Below are 22,682 nucleotides of genomic sequence, written 5' to 3' on the forward strand. Positions count from 1 at the left end.
TTTAAATATAAGAAAATATTTTTCAAGGTAATGTCATTTGATACAACAATATAAATACTTCTCAGTCTCTCTCCCACTTCAGTTTGAAGTAAGAAAAAGAATCCGGTCAGAGAACTGTTGAGCATTTAAACAGATGTGTTTCTGGGAATTAAGGGTACAAAAATGTGCATCTCTCCCTACCCCTTCCTTTCAAAAGACCCCCAAATGAGGAGGATGAGTCAGGAGGGTAGGAAGCTGTTAAGTTTTACACTTCTTGCTCTAAAGTGTCATTGAATAACTCTCTGATGTTAGGGACATGCAGTAATTATCCTAACCCCAAGAGAGACCAGACAAGGCTGCTGGGAGGACCACAGAGCTGGCCCCTGGCTGGGAGGTGCCCTGGACTACTCTGTAGAGCTGGACCAGAGTGGACCCCCTGGGCCTATCTCCTCATGGGCCTCCTGTGGTTATATATTGGGAGAACTCAGGGAGTGATAAAGTCTACTGTAGCCATGTTTACATGGTCCCACTTGACGTATCTTAAACCAACGCTGAAAATTTCAGAGAGTAATTGGCTGTCTCTGGACATTCCCAGAGCCAAATCACCTGCTAGAGCTAAAAAAAAAAAAAAAGCAAAACAAAACATACATGCAAAACCGAGAAGATGGACTCTGGAACAAGAGCAGCTGAGGCAGGCATTGAGTGGGCACCCCCTGGCTTTTAAACATGGTGACATAAACCAGCGGCCTTCGTGCCCACATTAGAGTGCCAAGCAGGTGAGGGGCCCCAGCCATCGTGCAAACCAGGTGTGCAGACCTCTCCGGGAGCCCTGAGTTGAGTGGTGGCCGGCAGGTCCCGCCCCGTCCTGACTTTGCTGGAGCAAGCCTGGACAGCTTCCTCCTGGCTCAGATCTTGGTGTTTCATCGATGCCAGGGACGCTGAGGTCCCGCTCGGAGTCCACCGAGATGCGTCGACAATGACCTCAGCTGTGCCCCCCCACCCCAGAAAGCAGAGGCCACATGACCAGCCACTCTTGACCTGAGCTGGCCCAGAGAAGGCCTTCAAGATGGGGAGACCACTGTGAGTGGTCCATGCTCACTTCTTAGCATCTAAATAAAAGCAGCTGTGTGTCTACGAGGCATGGGTCCCCCACTGAGAAAGCCACTTCTGGTCTTTTCATGATCCTTGACCTGAGACTCTCCAGGCAGGGCGCTCCCTGTCAGCTGAGTCACGTGCATGAGAGAAGAAACCTGTGTGTGGGGGGGAATGTTTCTTTGGGGGAGCCAAGTCAAAGGGATGCCCCACCATCCCCGTGAAATGTGGGAAGGAGACTCATCCCCATTCCTCTCCTGCCTGTCTTGGTTAGAACAGCTGCAGAAGAACCTGCTGACGGTTTGGTTTTGCTTTAGAAGCTAAGGTGTGTGCTTGGGAGCCCAAGCTGTGACGTGAGTGACTTAAGCAGCCCAAGCAAATGGAGGAAAGGGCATGCACCTCAGGAGAAAGATTTGCACAACTGTTGCCCTGTCATTGTGGCCTGGGTCTGGGCGTCCTTCCTGTGTTTTCTGAAATGCTAACAAAACACCACAGTCCATCCTCCCTTATCACCGAAAATGTCTCTGATAATGCCGTGTTCTAGCTGCATAATGAAGACTCTAGCTGGTCTGCCCCGATCTGGAGGGGACGGATTTGCTTCTCCAATGTACTCTTTAGGTTCCAACCCCACAAGCATGAAATACTAGTCACACATGTTAAAAAATACTGCCGTTTAATTTTCTAGTCATGTATTTTAAAAAAGCCGATACAATTAGATTCCCCCCCCCCATCTTCTCAGATTTGCCCCCTGCATCCACCCCAAAGTGATGCATCTTAATTCTAAGCGGAAAAACCACTCAGAGGAAGCCCATGAGAATTTATCCCCCAGTGGTCACTGGGTGTCCAGACGTGTGAACGAACCCTGTGAATGTTCATGGCTGACTCTGAGCCCTTACATTCTTTTTTTCTATGAGGAATGATATGATTACATGGCACTGAAAGCAATAAACACAAAAGGCTTGACTTTTTCTTCTTTGCCCTGCGAGCGTATATTTCTATTCCCACTACAGTCTACATCAGCTGACCCATTTACACCCCTGTTACTCATAATGAAAAATAGTTCTCTTGTCACTGACCGACCCTTACATTTGTATACAAATGACAGAGTGTAAAACCGCTGCAAACAAGACACACTGTTCATCGATACAATACGTTTCCACTGCAGGTATTTTGAGCACACAGGCAATCACCGTATTGTATTAGAGACGTTTTATTGAAAATGCGAAAATAGGAAATGTATTATAGCCTAAAATAAATTACATAACATATACAGTATATATTTATATCTTTAAAATATTTTTGTGTTTAGGTTCTTTCCGTCTAGGAATTTTGACTAAATCAAGAATTTAGTGAACCGTGTCCATAATTTTTTAAAGAAAAAACCCGCTTTCCAAAACTTAGAAAAATATACTGCACTGAATGGATTTCAAATGTGTCATTTCAGGGAATATCACATAGTGACTTTGCTGTTGTTTATAAAATGTCTTGCTGTCTCATGTGACGTGAGAGGCGAGTACAGAAGAACACTTGGAATTACCTGTACCCCAGGGTTAGGACTAACAATGGCAGAACCAGGTCATAAATCTACTTCCAAAGCGACGACATAGCAACCTGGCATTAGAATGCTAGATTATGACTTAAAGCTTCAGTTCACTTTATAAAGACTAAAATGTAAAGTTAGAATGCTCCTTCTCCCTCGCTTTAGTGCCATCTTCAGGAAAGGTGAGTGAAAAACAAGCTCGGGGAAACTCATGCCCAGGGACGCGGTGATGGGGGGACAGGCTTTGGGACAACTTTGACAAGGCAGCTCTCGTATGTACACGGCTGGCGTGACAGCGAGCGCACACGCAGGTCCACGAAGCGGCCAGGTGAAGGCTGTCGTTGGCGTGTTGTGGGTGTGCTGCTTCCGGGGCACCTCTAACCTTCCCACCGGGGATTATTTCCGGTCCTCCATCGGTCCAGTGCGTTTGCACATCCATTCCTCAGCGCGGACGGCCACCCCGGGCTGCAGCCGGACCCTGCCCTCAGCCCGGGTGTGGCAGGCGGTTTCAGGACGCCATGGTGGGAGGCCTCTGGGCCACAGCCCTTGGCACAGCCACGTGACCGGGAAGCCAATCAAAGAAAGCCGGGGGGTCACCTGGTGATACTTGAGCGATGCGAGGGGACAGAGGGAGCCTGCGGCCTGCCAGGCGGTGGTGGCCGAGGGGGCGCTGGACGGCACAGCCGCGGTCCTTTGGTTCCAAGTGGAGATTGTCCGAGGACGGGCGGGGGCGGGGGGCGGGTGGCGACTACAAGGCGGCTATGTCTTTGGGGTTTTCATGAAGCGGGGGCATGAAGTCAGTTGTTTTGTTTCCACAAAGCAGTGGTGAGACCGTTCCACAGGTCCCCTCATCAGCATGGGCACACCCGGTATGCCAGAGTGTCCGTGAAACCTTTAGATCAAGGCCTCTTTTGTTACCCAAACAGAAACCAAAAAAAAAAAAAAAGTGGAAGAAAACTCGTCGGGGAGGAGCAGATGGCGGCGCTGGGGCATCACCCGGGCTGTCCCTGCGGCGCCCGCCCGGGGTCGGGGGTCGGGGGTCGGCCTCATTCCTGCTCCTCCCGCATCTCCACGATGTCCGTGCCCTCCTCCGCCGGAGGTATGTCCGTCATCGCCGAGTCCTCCCCCTCGGCGGCCGACTCGTTCTCCATCTTCTTTTTCTAGACCAGAGAAGACGCATCAGCGGGGGCTGGGGTGGGGCCGGGAGACACAGCGTGGCAGAGGTCTCAGGGGACCCCTCGCCATGGACTTGGATTTCGTTTATGGTTGGGGGCGACCTCGTCAAGCCTGCAGTTTTAGATCCGCGGGTGCTCCTTTCAGCGGGCTGCTCAGGACTTGGCTGTGTGCCTGGGTCAGTGTGAGGCACCGGCGGGGGTGGGGGGCTTCCTGTCTCCCATCTCCCCTCCCATCGTCTATGGAGACCTGGCACTGCCCGAGGACGCCACCTCCCGATGCCCTCCCCTCTCCTCCTCCTCATGGCCACGGGCAGCCTCCTACACCAGGGGCGAGCCAGGCCGGGGTGCGGTTCTGTTGCCCTCTCACCTGTTTCCGATAGACGTAGCACGCTGCTATGGCGACCATGGTGGATTCTCCCACAAACCCCGCGAGGAGGGAGCCCACGCCCAGGGTGGCTCCGTGTACCCTGGGAACGAGAACGCAAAGGGCATCTGTCTGTTAGAGCTCCGCGGAGGCACAGAGAACCAAAACTCAGCCAAAACCCAGAAAAGGTGTAGGCGACAGACGGGGTCGGACGATTGCCTTCGAGATCCGCCTGTTAGCGGTGCACCTAATAAATATTCCACCTGGGTGGGAGAGCGCCCTGGGACCCCCTCCGGGCCCTGAGACTCCCATTCCTGCTCCAGGTCTCAGCTCAGCATCTGCTGCGGGAAGGGCACGTCTCCCCGCCCGGCCCCCGTGCGCCTACAGCATCCCACCCCTCCTCCCTGTAGAGTGCAGTTTCCCAATAGACGGGGTCCCCGGAGAGTGGGGATCCCTGAGAACAAGGGCAACACCCTCGCTCACTCCCTTGCCTTTTTCACCTTGCTTCTGCCCGCCACACCACAGTGGATGCTCAGTGCTGACCGTGTGTGGGTGGGCCTGACCCCTGAAAGTGCTTTTCTAGAATGGATCTCAACGGCCTCTAACCTGGTCCCCCTGGCAGAGAAACGAGGCATCACTCAGCATTTCTAACTCGAGACACGCTTGGGGATTTCCCATGAAAAAAAGCTGATTTGATCTTCTGGACAGAGTGCCTCGGTGGCAGCAGGATCCCATGGCTCACCGCCCCCCCCCCTCCCCCGCCCCACCTTCACACGTACCCCAGGTAGGGCAGGACCACGAGGCTGGTGATGAGAACAATGATCCGCAGCACGGAGCTGGGCGCCAGGACGAAGGTCTTTTTCAGGGTCATCAGCCACCCGGTCAGATGGGCCCTCACGGTGACTGGAGGGAGAGCCAAGAACTGGTCAGCAATGTCCCCCCCCACCCCCCCGAGCCCAACCGTGGCAGCACATCCTGGGTCCCTGGAGCGGCTGGGTGGGACCCAGGCCCTGCGGCTGCCGCCCTGGGCCCACCTTCCTGCCGGGTTCCTGATCCTCTGGGTTTGGAGGAGCCCCGTCCCCGACCCCCGCTCCGAGCGCAGCATAGTCCTTTAAATGTCGTTTTCCCACTGTGATCACCACCCCTGGGCCGGGGTTGGGGGATGGAGGGGTGGTGCTCCCACCCCCTCATTCCCACCCAGCCTCAAGCTCCCATCACGCCTGTCTCGGAAAACTCAGAGAAGAGCGGCGACTTGACTTCCCGAGCCGGGAAGCTGGAGTGGACACCGGGTTTCCCAGCGCATGTGGGCGGGGCGAAGAAGGGGCGGGGCTAAGAAGGAGGCCCGGCTCACTTCCGGGTTTCTTTCCCAGCCTCCAGAGCGCGGGCTGAGGCCGGCTCCATATGTCCAGGCCTCACAAAGACCTCACAGCAGGTTCCCCGTACCCCACCTCCCCAGCCTGATCTGTGAGTTTCGGGAGCGCAGGCAGGGCACCGGCCCTAGCGCCCAGGAGGGGCTCCACGGAGGGTGTGTCAGTGACAACGGCTGATCTTGGTGGACATTTCAGTTTAGTTGCTCAGTCGTGTCCGACTCTGCGACCCCATGGATTGCAGCACGCCAGGCCACAGTGTCCATCACCAACTACCGGAGTTTACTCAAACTCATGTCCACAGTTTACTCGACTCATGTCCATTGAGTCGGTGATGCCATCCAACCATCTCATCCTCTGTTGTCCCCTTCTCCTGCCTTCTTTCCCAGCATCAAGGTCTTTTCCAATGAGTCGGTTCTTTGCATCAGGGGGCCAAAGTATTGGAATTTCAATTTCAGCATCAGTCCTTTCAATGAATATTCAGGACTGATTTCCTATAGGATGGACTGGTTTGATCTCCTTGCAGTCCGAGGGACTCTCAAGAGTTTTCTCCGACACCACAGGTCAAAAGCATCAATTCTTCAGTGCTCAGCTTTCTTTATGAACCAACTCTCACATCCATACAGGACTACTGGAAAAACCATAGCTTTGACTAGACAGACTTTGGCAGACCTTTAGGTTTGATTTGAAACTGGGTGGGGTTTGAGGAAAGAGGAGGTCTGGTCCTTTATCCCACGCAGGGACAGCAGGAGGCACAGACCTATGGAGGGGGAGGAAGCGCTCATTCCTGGGGTAAACACTCATGTCCAGTTTGGAGGAAGAATTTGCAGTCTGACGCCGTGCTCCTCCAGCCCCCGGTGAAAGAGTTGAATTTTGAGGTACAGGCGTTCACTTGGGTTTGGCTGCACAGGTGGGATGCTAACCTGACAGGCCCAAAGCCAGCAGGTTGCAAAGATAGGTGGAGTCGGCTGTCTTTAAGCCCTTGGTTTGACAGACAAGGATGGGGCATGAAGAGGAGATTCAGAGTCCTACCCCAGTCCTAGCTCCTAGGGACCTCCAGCCCCTCCTCAGTTCCAGACTGGGGAGTCCAGTCAACAGCTCCTGCCTTGATCTCCAGGTGGTGCCAACCCTCGGGTCCCTCAGTGTCCTGCCCCAACCCCAAAGACCAGGCAACACCCCAGGCAGCCGCCAGGAATGCTTGACATCTAGGAGCAGGGGCAGTTCCTGGCCTGACTTGGAAACAGCTCAGGATGGCAGGTGAGCCATCAGCCCCAGTGTCGACTGGCCCCACGGCCCATTTCTGACCACAGCTTTGCCCCTGGATTCTTTTCTCCAGCAGTCCTTTTAGAATCTCAATAGGCGCATAGATTTGTGTCACCAGTCGCCACAGTGAAGACAGGGAATGGTTCTACTGCCCCTGAAACAACTCATGCTGTCCCTTCACATTCTTTCTACTGAGTCTGCAACCACTGTCCTTTAAGAAACAAATCATGCCTGTTCGACTCGCTTCTCAAACTTTCAACCCGCTGGGTAATATCCTTGCATCTTTTCAATCCACCGTGAAACTTAACAGTGCATACATTTATTTTGTTTGGCACAGAACTGGTAATGTTTCTAAAGAAAGAAAACTGAATTGGGTGTGAGAGTGATTAGGAATTTTTCTTTCATTCTGTTTTCCTTTACCTGGAACCGGGAAGAAGGAGAAGATACGCAAGGGAACAACGCAGAGTTCTGCAAAGGCAAAGTCCACGCCGATGATGTCTATCAGAATCTTCTCGGAAACGTTGGGAGTCCAGAACATCACAAAACAGAGCTGCCAGGCGAAAAAGGGCAGGAAGCAAGGTATTATTAGAAAAAGGTGTAAAGGAGTGAAATGTGACAGGTATTACATGGTCCCCGAGGAGCTAGGAAAGTGAACGTGCCCAACTGGGGGGCTGGCACATGGGTCCTCAAGTGCCACTGCCTTGCTCTCTTCTTACCTGACACAGGTAAGACCCTGGCCCATTCATCACACCTGCCCCACAGGGAGCCTGGCAGGGAGACCCAGGTGGGAGGCAGGCATCTGAGCACGTAGTCACACCAATGTGGAAAGTTTACATATAGGCTGCTGGACAACTCAGTTCAGGGTGAACATGTGTATTAACATAATTTTTACAACTTTAACCAAATAATAAAAAGTGATCTGAAAGTATCTGGATGCATGCAGAACTCCACTGAATCAGATCTGGGAGTAGGAGAAGGGGTGGGGCAGGCTGGGAGAAAAGCTACTACTGGGGGCCAGCCCTTAGGGGACTAACTTTTTAAGCTTTAGGTAGGTATAATCGATAGAAAAACTGAATTTAAAAATGTAATGATATAACTTTGGAAGAGAGTGTTAGACAAAGGCCAATTTGTCTAACATTTGGCCAAGTTAAATGCCAATTTCATAAAATACTTCTCTGCTTTTCTTAAGATGCGATTCTTCTCTAAGATGAAAGTGAATACATTATAAAGTGAATTGCAGTCATTCGCTGGTGGCTCAGCAGTGAAGAATCTGCCTGCCAATGCAGGAGATACAAGAGACTCGAGTTAGATCCCTGGGTCAGGAAGATCCCCTGGAGAAGGAAATGGCAACCCACTCCAGTACTCTTGCTGGGGAATCCCCTGGACAGAGGCGCCTTGGCGGGCCATAGTCCATGGGGTTTTGAAGTGTTGGACACGATACAACAACACAAACAGAGCTCTGAAGTTTTAGAATATGGGCTCCCCCATCCATAGAATTTTCCAGGCAAGAATACTGGAGCGGGCTGCCATTTCCTCCTCCAGGGCATCTTCCCGACCCAGGGATCGAACCACGTCTCCTGCATTGGCAGGTGTGTCCCTTTCCACTGGCACCACCTGGGAAGCCCATAATAACGTTCAGGCTTTGGGTAAATTAAGTTTCATGGAATTAGACTGGTCCTATTACCATGGAGAAGGAAATGGCAACCCACTCCAGTATTCTTGCCTGGAGAATCCCATGGATAGAGGAGCCTAGTGGGCTACAGTCCACGGGGTCTCGAAGAGTCGGACATGACTGAGCGACTTCATTTTATTACCATGTCATGTTGAAATTCATCAAAAAGCACCTTGGTGGATCTATTATAAACATGTTTCACTTTTATAAATGCAATGGAACTTTTATTCTATCTTGTATTTTTCAACATCTGGGAAAATATTCCATTTGATTTTCAAGGATGACGGACGTACTATCATTTAATCCTATTGCTTGATGCCAGTACTTCCACTGCATATTTGACAAGAAGGGAAAAATACTTCCTTAGATCTAACAACTCAGAGCTCAGAGGCTTTATTACTGAGTGGCCTGGACAAGTGGCCCTGCCATCTTTTCCCACAGCAAAGCCGGTTACCAGTTAGGCATTCACGCCTACAGCCGAGGTGTGGTGGCAATTGCACAGGACACCTTCATAACCACACCGAGCACAGCGCTGGGCCTCAGTTCCTCTTCTTGGCTGGTAGCTAGATCGTCCCTCCTTCCAAATATTTCCCACGGCTATAAAACATTAAGTGCTAAGTGAATATCACCCAACTCTGGACTTGATCAGGACTTACGGAGGATAAGCTATCCGGGCTTTCCTCACTGGCTGGAGTGAGCTCTCTAGGCTGCATTCTGCTAAAAAAAAAAATTAAGCTTCCAGGAAAGTCATAGGCAGGCTTTACTTAGTTTGTAACCAATGATTATTTGAGTATGAGATAATGCAGTCTCTCTGTGCTTTGCAAAATCACTGTAAAGTGGCTTTTAAATGATAACAAACTGAGGAAATAGAAGGGGGTAACTGCATGTCAGAAGGAAGGTGTGAGCGAGCAGCTGCGACCAAGGTTAATTCCCCCCACAAGCTTCTCGCACTGATAATGTCTACCTGGAGGCTCTCCACTGCCCTGAAGGAGAGGGCCAGTAGCCCCTGGAGGAGGAAGTCCAACCTCAGGCCTCAAGATACTGAGTGCATCCATATGACCGGAGACACTGCCATGAGTACCCTGAGCAGGTGACTCTAGTTCTGGTCCCTTGAAAGCAGTAAGGCTTGACGGATCTCTAATAGAGCTTCAGGAGGGAGGCTTGTTGTTAAGATCTAAGGAAGTATTTGTCTCTTCTTGTCAAATATGCAATGGAAGTACTAGCATCAGGCAATAGGATTGAATGATAGTACGTCCATCAACCTTGAAAATCAAATGGAATATTTCCCCAGGTGTTGAAAAATACAAGATAGAATAAAAGTTCCATTGCATGTATTGATACATCATTTCTAAAATTCACAGTGTGGTTTAACTTGGTACTAGTAAGCCCCTCTCTTCTCCACGCGGTACCCGTCTGTGCCAAGCACACCCTACAAGCCCCTGTCAAGGCCAGGTGCCACCGAGGTGCTTCTTCAGAGTTTTCAGCCCCGTGCACCTCCAGCCTAGGTTGGGTCTTTCTGTTTAGTCGCTCAGTCGTGTCCGACTCTTTATGACACCATGGACTGTAGCCCACCAGGCTCCCCTGTCTGTAGAATTTTCTGGGCCAGATCACTGGAGTGGGTTGCCGTTCTAGAGCAAAGTAACTGAATACTCTCAGTCTGATCTGGGCCTCAGCAATCACAGGTTTAAGGAGAAGAAATACCACATGGATCGATGCTTCCTTTCTTTATCTCCCTCAAGTCTCTCAATTTGACTCTTAGCCTTCGCCAGTCTGATCCTTGCTTCCAGTATGAAAATGCTCCTTGCCTTCCAGCTTGCTTCTTACAAAAAAAAAAAAAAAGACTGGTTCCAGCATTGCCCAGAAAGGAAAACATGCAACTCAAAATTAGGTATAGTGTTGGTTACAAGCTGCGACCCCTATTTGCAGGTCAAAATTTTCCATGAAACGTACTGAGCCCTAGCATTGTAATCAGATGAGATTTAACCAGTCTGTTTCAGAGGACAGGAAACTCTAGAAGGTAACCTAACAAAGACTATTTCAGGAAAAGTGTCTTTCTGATGCATTCACTAGAGTAGTTCCAGCTTAGCTTATGCCCTCTGAGTTGCCCAGAACATGCTGTGTTCTTCAAATATTTGCAAAGCCTAATGACATTGACTTTTCCAAACCAGAACACAAACCTAATATACTGCTGACAGTGAAGACGATTTGTTTCTTGGAGTCGCTGCAGGGTTAGGTTTTCTGCTGCTGAGTTTGCAGTCAACATTATCTCATTAGCAAGCAGCCAGCAAAACAGAACAACCCACTCCATGCCCAGATCTTGGTTTTTCTGTTTATTCTATAATAAAAAGAACCAGGGCTCCTTGGAGAAACAACTTATTCTAGGACTAGGGTGGGAAATGTACAAGATGATCAGCTTGAAACACAGGAACCCAGAAGAGAGAGATCCCAATAGCAAAGCTGGAGGAGTCAGAGCAACTAAAAATGATGGAGTTGTGACCACAGCACACTGATAAACACTCATATACAGATACGACTTTCCTGGGGGCACAGTGGTAAAGAATCCGCCTGCCAGTGCTGGAGATGCAGGTTCAATTCCTGGGTCGGGAAGATCCCCTGGAGAAGGAAATGGCAACCCACTCCAGTATTCTTGCCTGGGAAATCCCATAGACAGAGGAGCCTGGTGGGCTACAGTCCACCGGGTTGCACAGAGTTGGACACGAGTTAGCGACTAAACAACAACGAAGAACTATACTGATATAAGTAAACAAATGGGGAGACTTACCTGGTGGTCCAGTGGTTAAGAATCCAGCAGGGAACATGGGTTTGATCCCTGGTCTGGGAACTAAGATCCCATATGCCTCGGAGCAGCTAAGCACATGAACCACAACGAAAGATCCCACGTGACCCAATAAAGATCCCAAGCGCCACAACTAACACCCAGTGCAGCCAAATGGTAACAAATTAAGTAAACAAATAGGGACAGATCTCCAGCACAGAATTCCAAGTAATGTATGGAGCTATTTCCCTGGTGGCTCAGACGGTAAAGCGTCTGCCTGCAATGTGGGAGACCTGGGTTCAATCCCTGGGTCAGGAAGAGCCCCTGGAGAAGGGAATGGCAACCCACTCCAGTACTCTTGCCTGGAAAATTCCATGGACAGAGGAGCCTGGCAGGCTACAGTCCATGGAGTCACAAAGAGTCGGACATGACTGAGCGACTTCACTTTCACTCTCCTCTCAGGGAGGTGGGGCATATCTCCCCACTTCTTAAGTGTGAGCTGATGACTGTAATTTCCCTCTAGAAAGAGGACAGGGAGAAAACCTGGCAAATATGGTCTTGGCCGTCAAAATTACATCATCAGTGACAAGTCACATTGATAGCATGCTCTCCTGATAAGATGGGATGAGAATGGCCATTTACCTCTGTGGTTTTCCCCTGGAAAACCTATAAGCCCAGTCTAACCATGAGAAAAACCCGGGACAAACCCAAGTTGAGGACCTAACCAGCAGTCCTCGAAACTAACAAGGCCACAAAGACCAGCCAAGTCTGAGGAACTCTCACAGACCAGATAAGGGTAAGGAGACATGGTAACATGGATCCTAGAACAGAGAAAGGACATGAAGAAAAAGCTTGTGAAATCTGAATAAACTGGCATGCATGCATGCTCAGCCTCGTCTGACTCTCTGCCACCCTTTGAACTATAGCCCACCAGGCTCCTCTGTCCAGGGAAGTTTTCCAGGCAAGAATACTGGAATATCCCATTCCTTCTTCAGGGGCTCTTCCTGACCCAGGGGTTGAACCCCTGTCTCATGCATTGACAGGCAGATTCTTTACCACTTAGCCGCCTGGGAAGCCTGAATAAGCTGTGCAGTTTAGTTGATTATAATGTACAGGGGTTGGTTCCTTAGTCGTGACAAATGTACCCTAGCAGTGTAAGACCAAGTTTGGGGTGAAGGGTCTGTGCTATCCTCACAAGGCTTCTGTAAGTCTAAAATGATTCTAGGCAATTCTCTGCCGGTCCACCTGGTCTTCCCAGGTGGTGCTAATGGTAAAAAACCTGCCTGGCAATGCAGAAGACCCAAGAGACCCAGGTTCGATCTCCAAGTCAAGAAGATCCCCTAGAGAAGGGATAGGCTACCCACTCCAGTATTCTTGGGTTATCCTGGTGGCTCAGACGGTAAAGAGTCCGCCTGCGATGTGGGAGACCTGGGTTCGATCCCTGGATTGGGAAGATCCCCTGGAAGGGGGCAGGGCAGCTCACTCCAGTATTCTTGCCTGGAGAATCCCATGGACAGAGGAACCTGGTGGGCTACAGTCCATGGGGTCACAAAGAGTTGGACATGACTGAGCGACTAAGCACAGCAGAGCTAGGTTCCCAAATAGGTGAGAGTGTGCAGAAAGAGTGAAGGAAGCCCCGACAGAAATAACACTTCTGGGCCTAAGATGCTACACTCTGACTCAATGTGACTGGAATCACACAACGGGCATCTCTCTCAAGACTTTCCTCATCCGGAGTCAGTCCCTGACCATCCTGAGACTGAGTCTCCTTTCCAAGAACTCGAGATTGGAATTCGAAGACGCTAATGGTCTCCATCAGCATTTGAACTCAGAGAACAACCAAACCCAGCATGTTGGGACATCCGTTCCTGCATGTCCAGAGAGGATTCCTTTCCATGAAAGAGCACTACCAAGGACTCAGGTTTTCACTTAATTTCCAGAAGCTGTTGGCCATGCTTTTGAGGAACTCACAAAGCTGTCTCCATTACCCTAAGTAATCAGGATTAGCACTGTCAGACATTCTGATGCCCTGCAGTTAGAAGACGTGAACTACATTGCAGCTGTTTTGAATTAAAATAGTCTGCCCTGGGCATCAGTTTTATTTGGAGGTTTTACTGAGAAAGAAGGGTACAACTTATGTTTAATCAGGTTTAAGTCTCCACTGGGTAAACCAGTGATTAACCCTCAACAATGCCGCATGCAAGGTGGTGTTTACAGGCCTGGCTCAGGATTGTGCGCTCGATAAAAAAGTTGATTTACACTCTGGCGCCAGCTCCTTAGCACATCTCGGATGACCAGACTACAGCATGTCTGTGGCCCAGGCTGAGGGGCCCGGGATCTGTACAAAATGCTCCCATCAGTGCCACACACAGCCTCGGTGATAGATCTTAGCTGTCATCATCGTAGAAGGCTTGGGACCACAATATAGCGCTTGTTGTGGGGTCATCGGCGGGTGTTGAGATTAGCATTGATTTTGTTTTCCTCTTTGTGCTTTTTCATTTTCCACAAAAACCGTGTCTTCTTTTTCTGGTTCAGAAAATATTTTAGAATAAAAGAGACCCCTCTTACTGTCTTTACAGATTAAGTCAATGAGGGCTTCCCTGGTGGATTAGACAGTGAAGAATCTGCCTGCAGTGTGGGAGACCCAGGTTTGATCCTTGGGTTAGGAAGACCTGCTGGAGAAGATCCACTCCAGTATTCTTGCCTGGAAAATCCCATGGACAGAGGAGCCTGGTGGACTACACAGTCCACTCGGCCGCAAAGAGTCAGACACACCTGAGCAACTAACTTTTCACTTCACTTTTCATCCACGCTGCTGACAGGGACGGGAGCAGTCTTACTTCAGAGGGAGGAGCACCTTTCAGAGGTGGCTGACGGCTCAACTTTTACAGCGAGGGTCTTGGAAGTGCATCTAATGTCTGATTTGATTTACTTGGGGATGGGGGTGGAGGGCAAAACAAGGCTGGATACTGTCGGATACACACACGCTTGTCTGGCCTGTTCTCAGAGACAGCTGACGGAGGCCAGAGGAACGCCATCTGGCCTTCTGACTCTCAGCTGCACGTTGCGCTGTCTGTCCTCATGGGGCGGGGGCATTTCTGAAGGGTTTTGTAGGTCATGGTTGTGACTCTGGGAGCCTCGGGACATTGTGGATTAGAGGAGTGATATGATCGGATTGTTACTTTGACAGGCTCTCCAACCCAGAAGACTCATTGGAAGGCTGGATGCTGAAGCTGACGCTCCAATCCTTTGGCCACTTGATGCGAAGACACAACTCATTGGAAAAGACCCTGATCCTGGGAAAGATTGAAGGCAGGAGGAGAAGGGGATGAGATAGTTGGATGGCATCACTGACTCAATGGACATGAGTCTGAGCAAGTTCTGGGAGATGGTGATGGACTACAACTGAACTACAGCGGCTGAACTACAACTCAGATCATGTAAGAACAGACTGTGGGGGCTGCTGGGGGGCCAAGTGCCGAGGCGGGACGAGCCCCGTCGGGGGAGGGGCCACTGTAACCATCCCGGTGAGAGATGGCCTAGGAACAGGAGGTGAGAAACGGTCAGATGTGGCGGTGTTTGAAGTTAAGAGAGCTAATGAGATGTGCTAAGCGCTCCACGTGTGGTGTGAGAGGGTATCACGGGACTGACTGAGCACCACCTTCCTTTAGCTAGAGGCCTGGCTGCCCACGAGGGCACCCCCCTGGCCTGTCCTCTCCACAGTCACTCTCATTGTGGTGGCCCCCTGAACTAGATGGGGCTATTTCTAAGAGCTTTCCTAATGCAAACTGAGGTCCTGAGAAGTCACCACATCCCCAACGCAACGACAGCATCTCATCAGGACTGACTCTTAGAACCAGTTCAGTTCAGTCACTCAGTCGTGTCCAACTCTTTGCGACCCCATGGACCGCAGCACACCAGGCTTCCCTGTCCATCACAACTCCCGAGGTTTACTCAAACTCGGTGATGCCATCCACTGTCATCCCTTTCTCCTCCTGCCTTCAATCTTTCCCAGCATCAGGGTCTTTTCAAATGAGTCAGTTCTTCGAATCAGAAGGCCAAAGCAGAACCAGGGGGAGCCCCAATTTGGAAGAAAAAATGAATGCTGTTTTACTAGTGTGGCAATGCTTAAGCAGACCAGGTGTGAAAAATCTGAGGAGCCCGATTCCTGGGGAGCAGCCTTAAAGGCGGTGTCGGGAGCAAGCCTGTAGTCATCGCCAGACAGAACGGGCCGCTCTCCTGCAGGCCTGCTCATCGAGGATCATTGATCCAGCCTCTGAAATGGTGAACAGTCACGTGGGCATGGAGACCAAGGGGCATCATGGGAGCAGGTGATGGAGAAAAATACTTCAATGCATGAGGTAGGCCCGTGAGTATTACAATAGGGTACAGGGAGGAGCTACATATAAAGGGGGACTTTTAATGTAAGGTCAGGCCAGTAAAAATTTTAGTAAACTGAAACAGATGGAGTAAACCACATCTATTACTGAGAGAAACAGAGCTTGGTTTTCGGTTAAGCCGGAGAGCATGGCAAGGCTTTTTAGAAAGTGTTTGTGTACTGCCTAATATTCTCCGTGTGGCTAGTCAATAGCTACAGTTATTATTATACATCTACCTGGAATACTTTCTCACAGGGGGGCTGATGCAACTATCAATGGTTACAGCACATTTCTGATAAAATAACATTTTCAGATTTAAAAAATCTATTTAAGAGTATGAAAATGAAATCATCTGTCATCATTTAGACTTACTGAAACTGCCATATACACATAAGAGCAGTTGGTGCACCTTTCAGATATAAGATGATTAAAATTCTTGGTAACACTAACTAACACTTGGAAAGTGTTCGTCGCTCAGTCACGTCTGACTCTTTGTGACCCCACGTTCTATGTGTAGCCCGCCAGGCTCCTCTGTCCATGGAATTCTCCAGGCAAGAATACTGGAGCAGGTAGCCATTCCCTTCTCCAGGGGATCTTCCCAGCCCAGGGACTGAACCCAGGTCTCCTGCACGGCAGGCGGATTCTCTACCATCTAGGCCGCCAGGGAAGAATTGATTGGTAGGAGTTGATGAAAGAAACAATATGCTTCAAACAGCAGGGGGCGCCCTGCACTAAGCCCGCAGATGGAGCTCCGGTTGTTCACTAGTGCCCATCCCATCTCTGCAGAATGTTCTTTCCTTACACGATTTGAAGAATGTCTAGAGAGTTCCAACCTTAGCTTATGCTGAGCCTTTACTTTTTTGACTATTAATAGTCAAATCAGAACTTGCTAGAGGCTGGGAGTGGGGATGAGGGGATGGAGAATTATTGTTTAATGGATAGAGAGGTTTCACTTTCCCAAGATGCAGAGTTCTGGGGACAGACGGCGGTGACAGGTATAGTACTGAACTTAAGCAGGGGCTAAGTTCAGTGCTAAGTTATATGTGAGATGTTTTTTTTACCACAGTTTTTATTGGAACCTCTTTATAACAACCCAATGTGCTTGTTCATCTGCTAATTATTTTAAAAATGCACTGTGGACTGTTTGTGGGAATGTAAACTGTGACAAAGACTATGGAGAACAGTATGGATGTTCCTCAAAACACTAGAGTTGCATATGATTCTGCAATTCCACTCCTGAGCACGTATCTGGACAAAACTATAATTTGAAAAGATACATGCATCCCTGTGTTCATGGCAGCACTGTTTACAACAGCCAAGACATGGAAATAACCTGAATGTCCATGAACAGATGAATGCATAAAGAAGCTGTGGTGTGTATATATGAGAATACTACTCAGCCATAAGAAGGATGCCATTTGCAGCAACATGGATGGGCCTAGAAGTTATCATGCTAAACGAAAAGAAAGAAAGAAAGTGCAGCTGCTCAGTCGTGTCCGACTCTTTGTGACCCCATGGACTGTAGCCTGCCAGACTCCTCTGTCCATGGAATTCTCTGGGGAAGAATACTGGAATGCGTTGCCATTCCCTTCTCCAGATACTAAGTGAAGTAAGTCAGAAGGAGAAAGACAAATACCACATGATATCATTTATATGTGGAATCTATACCATGACACAAATGAACTGATCTAGGAAACAGACTCACAGACGTAGAGAACTGACCTGTGGTTGCCAGGGGGAGGAGGGGTGGAGAAGGGATGGATTGGGAGTTTGGGATTAGCAGATGCGAACTATTATATATAAAACGAATAAACTACAGGGTTCTACTACTGTATAGCACAAGGAACTACATTCAGCATCCTGTGATAAACCACAATGGAAAAGAATGTGAAAATGTGTGCGTATATATATACATACATACATACATAAATACATATATAAATACATATATATAATGACTGAATTACTCTACTCCAATACATTGACCACCTGATGTGAAGAGCTGACTCATTGGAAAAGACCCTGATGCTGGGAAAGATTGAAGGCAGGAAGAGAAGGGGATGACAGAGGATGAGATGGTTGGATGGCATCACCGACTCGACGGACATGAGTTTGGGTAGACTCCGGGAGTTGGTGATGGACAGGGAGGCCTGGCGTGCTGCAGTCCATGGAGTCGCAAAGAGTCGGACACGACTGAGTGACTGAACTAACTGTAAATCAACTACACATCAATAAAATAAATGTTAAAAAAAGAATGCACGTGTGGATTTGTACTGTCATTCTATTACAAGGTAGAGATTTGGGGACAAGTCTCAACTTTTTATCTTCCCCAAACAGGCCAACTGATTCCTCAAATCTACAACTAATGATGACTTAAAAAGTGAATGCTGGACTACTGAAGTTTTGGAGAGAAGCGTGAAGGCGGGCAGAGGTGGAGTTCAGGGGAAAAGCACTAACTCTTATCAGCAATTTACTGTATGCCAAGAGCTTTCCTTTGATGTTGTTCAGTCACTAAGCCGTGTCTGACTGTTTGTGACCCCATGAACTGCAGCACGCCAGGCTCTTCTGTCCTCCACTCTCTCCCAGATTTGCTCAAATTCATATCCGTTGAGTCAGTGATGCTATTCCACCATCTCATCCTCTGCTGCCCTGTTCTCCTTTCACCTTCAATCTTTCCCAACATCAGGCTCTTTTCCAATGATGTCATTCAACCCTTAGCCCAACCCCAGCAGCGTGGTATTGTGGAGTGGGGCCAGGAGTTCGACCCTGGCCGTGGGGACTCAGAAGCCTTGCTCCCCCGTATTTCTGGGGTGTCTTCAGGTGCTCAGCTGGCCAATGGCACCCAGTACCCAGAGACTGAGAGGGGCACCAAATGAGAAAGTCTTTACTTCAGCACCTTCAGTCCTTTTCGTCCCTACCCCACCCCGCCCCCATCCACAAGAGGTCCTTCTCTTCTCCTGGATAATCTGAACAATGAGAAAGCAATCTCGGGGCACGGGGGTGGGGCGGCCAGCAGAAACAAAGCCGCAAACAGGCCGTCCTTGTTGGCGACACAGACAGGACCAGCATGGTACCACGGCTGGAATAAGGCTCGTAGTGTTCACCACCCCGGCGGCCGAGGGACAGCTCGTGGGTCCAGTGCAGCCACAGGAGTGAGACTGAGTCACCCTCAAGAACTCATCATTTTTTTTGGTTTTTGAAGGTTTTTTGATGTGGATCATTTTTGAAGTCTTTACTGAATTTGTTATAATATTGCTTCTCTTTAGGTTTTGCTTTTCGGCCCTGAGACATGTGGACTCTTAGCTTCCTGACCAGGGATCCAACTGGTACCCCCTGCATTGGAAGGCGAAGTCTTAGCCACTGAACCACCAGGGAAGTCCCGCATTGACCTTTTACCTCTGAGCACAGGAGGTGGTCCTATGGGATGGTGGCTTTTGCTCTTCCTTAGCTCAGATTTTGGGCCTTTCCAGCACCTATGAGAAGGACTCAGGGCTGAATGCTTGGCTGAGATGCAGCTATGACTAGAGTGAAGCAACTAATTAAAGGGGATTCTTGCTGTGCTCGTTGGATGCTGATGTGGGGACGCAGACACATCCTATCCTGTGACGCAGCAACAGAGAAGTAAGATGCAGACCAGAGCACATGAGACTGTCCATTATATTTGTTGTTGTTCAGTCACTTGGTCATGTCTGACTCTTTGCAACCCCATGGGCTTCTGCACGCCAGGCTTCCCTGTCCTTCACCTCTGCTGGAACCTGCTCAAACTCATGTCTATTGAGTCAGTGATGCCCTCCAACCACCTCATCTTCTGTTGTCCCCTTCCCCTCCTGCCTTCAATCTTTTCCAGCATCAGGGTCTTTTCCAGTGAGTCAGCTCTTCGCATCAGGTGGTGGAAGTATTGGAGCTTCAGCTTCAACACAATATGGACATGGAAATAGTGGGGCTCATCTTGAACTGCAAGATGCAACACTGATCCTTTTTAAAAAAACCTTTTTCATTGGAGCAGTTGCTTTACCATGCCGTGCTGGTTTCTGCTGTACTGCGAGGTGAATCAGCTCTATAATCCCCTCTGTTTTGGATTTTCCTTCCCATACAGGTCACCACGAAGCACTGAGTGGAAAAACTGATCCTCACGTGATGAACAAGTCCCCTAGCTCGGGGAAACTGAGGCTGTGACAGGCAGGGCTGGACGAGCCTCCTGTGACTGGTAGGCCGGGCATTTTCTGGTGTTTTCCACCGGCAGCCGCCCTTAGCTCAGCTGCGCAGGCCTCGCGGGGAGCAGGTGGCCGGAGCTGGCCTGGCGGGATTAGAGGTGCTATAAATACTACCACCGTCAGTGAGCTCGCTGCCTTTCAAAGCTGGTGGCCACTTGGGAGGTGGGGCAGAGGGGACGCAGCAGAGCGGAGTCGTCGGCATCTGTGGGATCTGTCTTCCCAGGGACTCACCTAATGTGAACAGCAGGAGCAGCATTTCAAGATCAGCTGAATCTCCCACAAGGGATTATCTCAGTGTGTCCCAGAGGAAGATGCTGATGGAGTGGATTTTTTTTTGACTGCTTCCTTCTCTGATGGAAAGCCTTTTTGCTTTCTTTCCCTGAGGGAGGGTCCCTCTGAGGCCCTGAAGTTCTGAAGCTTTAGGACACAAATGTTTTAAACGTGAAACCTCAGCCCTTTAAATTCTGCAGTGGCCACCATCCCCTGGACGGCATGTGATTTCCGTGCTGGCCTTGGCAAGACGAGACAGGCACCTAACGGTGTTGCAATTCCAAGCTCGGTTATTACAGAGCACACGCTCACCTCCTCCCTCTCCAGCAACCTGCCATCTAACCCCGCCCCGACGAGGCTGAGCTCGGGAGGCCGGGGACCAAGACAAAGAACAGTCTCATTGGATCGAATCACGGCCATCAGGGAGGGGATGGCCACTCACATGGGAGTGACCACGTCCTGTTAAGCTCACAATAACCAGGAAAATTGAAAAAAATGAAATATAGCAATTTAAAAATTGGTGAGAAAGGGGCAAGGAAGATCAAATAAAACCAGAGTTTCTGAAAGGAGCTGGAATGCTCTCGGAAGAGAAATTCCTGCCCACCTGCCACAACTAGAAAGAACAGGTGGTCCCCAGGCTGCTCTTGGGGGTGGGGAGGGAATGTGCCAGGTGGGGAGGAGGTATCTGCCATCTCCCTGCCTTGGTCTGCCAGCTTGCAGGCTCTCTCTTCCCCAGTTCCTGGGAGGTGAGCCCAGATGAAGTCTAAGAACTACCACCTCCAAGGGCTTGCAATCTCGTGGACGAATAAAGTCAGGAGGGTGAAGCCCAGATGGTTGCAAGTGCTGCGATCCAGAAAAGAGCTTTAAACAAATATGTTCAAGGTAAGAAAAAGAAAGGGAAAGAACCACTAGGGTCCAAGGATACATTCCAAGCCCCCCAGCTCTGAGTCTGCCTTTTCCATGAAGGAGGGTCACCTTAAAACAGGTAAGCAAACATGGTGAAAAGGAATTTGAAGACCAAAAGTAATGAGAGGGAGCAAAGCATTTTGTCTGTGCAAGTCCTAGATAGCTAACAGCATCTGTACTAAAAACACTTGTAGACGTGGCAGAAAAAGTGATTGCAGAGATTCTAGGAGCTCGAGGTGGGCAAATCCTCTGAAGATGGATTCGAGAAGGGGCCAGCCCTCGACCACCATAGGAATATGGACAACTGGGTCTTACCAGCTCTTGTGTTCCACCTTCTAACTGGGCTATGTGGCTAAATGAAAAGGCCCATGTAGCCTTAGGCTGCACTGATGAGAATTATAAAGTCAAAACCAGACCAATTCACTCCATTAGCTCAGATCAGACCTGATTTGGAGTTTGTGCTCCATGTTCTCAGAGGAGAATCAACAGGAACAATTCAAAGAGTGGAACCGAAACACTACAGGGTCTGGAAGCCAGGCTGTTAAAAGGTATTGAAATGGGCTTTGGCTATTTGAAGGGCTGCCACTGGAAGGTGGATTAGATGGACTCTGTTGCAAATGGTGGGCTTCCCTGGGGGCTCAGCAGGTTAAAGAATCTGCCTGCAAGGCAGGAGCCACAGGAGACATGGGTTCAACCCCTGGGTCGGGAAGATCCCCTGTAGAAGGGCATGACAACCCACTCCAGTGTTCTTGCCTGGAGAATCCCATGGACAGAGGAGCCTGGCAGGCCACAGTCCACGGGGTTGTACAGAGTCGGGCACAACTGAGTGACTGAGCACGCAGGCACGTGGCAAACGACAGACAGACGAGGATGACGCCCGATCAGCCCTTCATCCGGGGGACATCATGTCACCACCTCCTCCCTGTTTCCTAGGTAGTCGGATTCTAATTACTTCTACAGTTTTGATTCTACAGGGACCTACTGGTTTCCGCAGCAATCAGTTTGTTATTATGACAGTGTGCTTTATACGTGTATTCGATAAAAAAATAATTACTGGGCACCTGTCCCATGCCAGGCACTGGGTATATATTGGATTGGTTAAAAAGTTTGTTTAGGTGTTTCCATCGAATATCATGGAAAAACCTGAACGAACTTTTTGGCCAACTCAACACAACAGCACACATGGCGGAGGTGATGCCAGCCTCACGGAGTCCCCGTGACGACAGAGCGCAGTGTCGTGATGGGGGGCTTGGGGACAGCAGCAGCCGCAGGGTGTGGGAAGCCAGCTGACCACGTCCAGTCCCAGTCCCAGGTGCTGGACGAGGAGGTGGGGAGCGGGTTTCAGGCAAAAGAGACGACGTGGGCAGAAGCTTGGGCAACACACAACGTGATCTTTCAGTCCCAAGTGCTCTGTGTGGCTGGAATGGGGAGCAGGACGTTGAGATGGGCCTGGTGTTGTGTGCTTCAGGTCTGGGTTTACGTTGGTACCAGGGAGCCAGTGGAGGGGCCGTAATGCCGTCCGCTCCATGAGGGCTGGTTTGGACGCGATGTGCGTGGAGGCCCCCTGGGAGTTGTGGTCCCAGAGGAGGGGGAGCTCTATAAGCAGAAACAAGGATGTGCTTAGTCGCTCAGTTGTGTCCGACTCTTTGTGACCCCATGGACTGTAGCCTGCCAGGCTCCTCTGT

General features: G+C 49.9%; 1 protein-coding gene and 1 long non-coding RNA gene across 2 annotated transcripts in view; one reads left to right on the forward strand and one right to left on the reverse strand.

Annotated features, from left to right (window-relative positions):
• Positions 1-2,257: 2,257 nt before the first annotated feature.
• Positions 2,258-22,682, reverse strand: part of ANKH (ANKH inorganic pyrophosphate transport regulator) — a 164,046-nt gene continuing 143,621 nt past the window's right edge. Inside the window, exons 9-12 of the mRNA XM_070476503.1 lie at positions 7,201-7,330; positions 4,930-5,053; positions 4,154-4,253; positions 2,258-3,771 (exon numbers count right to left, since the gene is read on the reverse strand). Coding sequence (XP_070332604.1) covers positions 3,658-3,771; positions 4,154-4,253; positions 4,930-5,053; positions 7,201-7,330 — 468 coding nt within the window. The 3' untranslated portion in view covers positions 2,258-3,657. The remainder of the gene's footprint in view (positions 3,772-4,153; positions 4,254-4,929; positions 5,054-7,200; positions 7,331-22,682) is intronic.
• On the forward strand, positions 5,137-21,698 carry LOC139038237 (uncharacterized). Its single transcript, XR_011491176.1, has 4 exons — positions 5,137-6,774; positions 6,899-7,359; positions 13,808-14,094; positions 14,419-21,698. It is a non-coding gene; the product is annotated as an uncharacterized lncRNA (long non-coding RNA).

This window comes from Odocoileus virginianus, chromosome 14 (genome assembly GCF_023699985.2).
Source record: "Odocoileus virginianus isolate 20LAN1187 ecotype Illinois chromosome 14, Ovbor_1.2, whole genome shotgun sequence".
Taxonomy (NCBI): domain Eukaryota; kingdom Metazoa; phylum Chordata; class Mammalia; order Artiodactyla; family Cervidae; genus Odocoileus; species Odocoileus virginianus.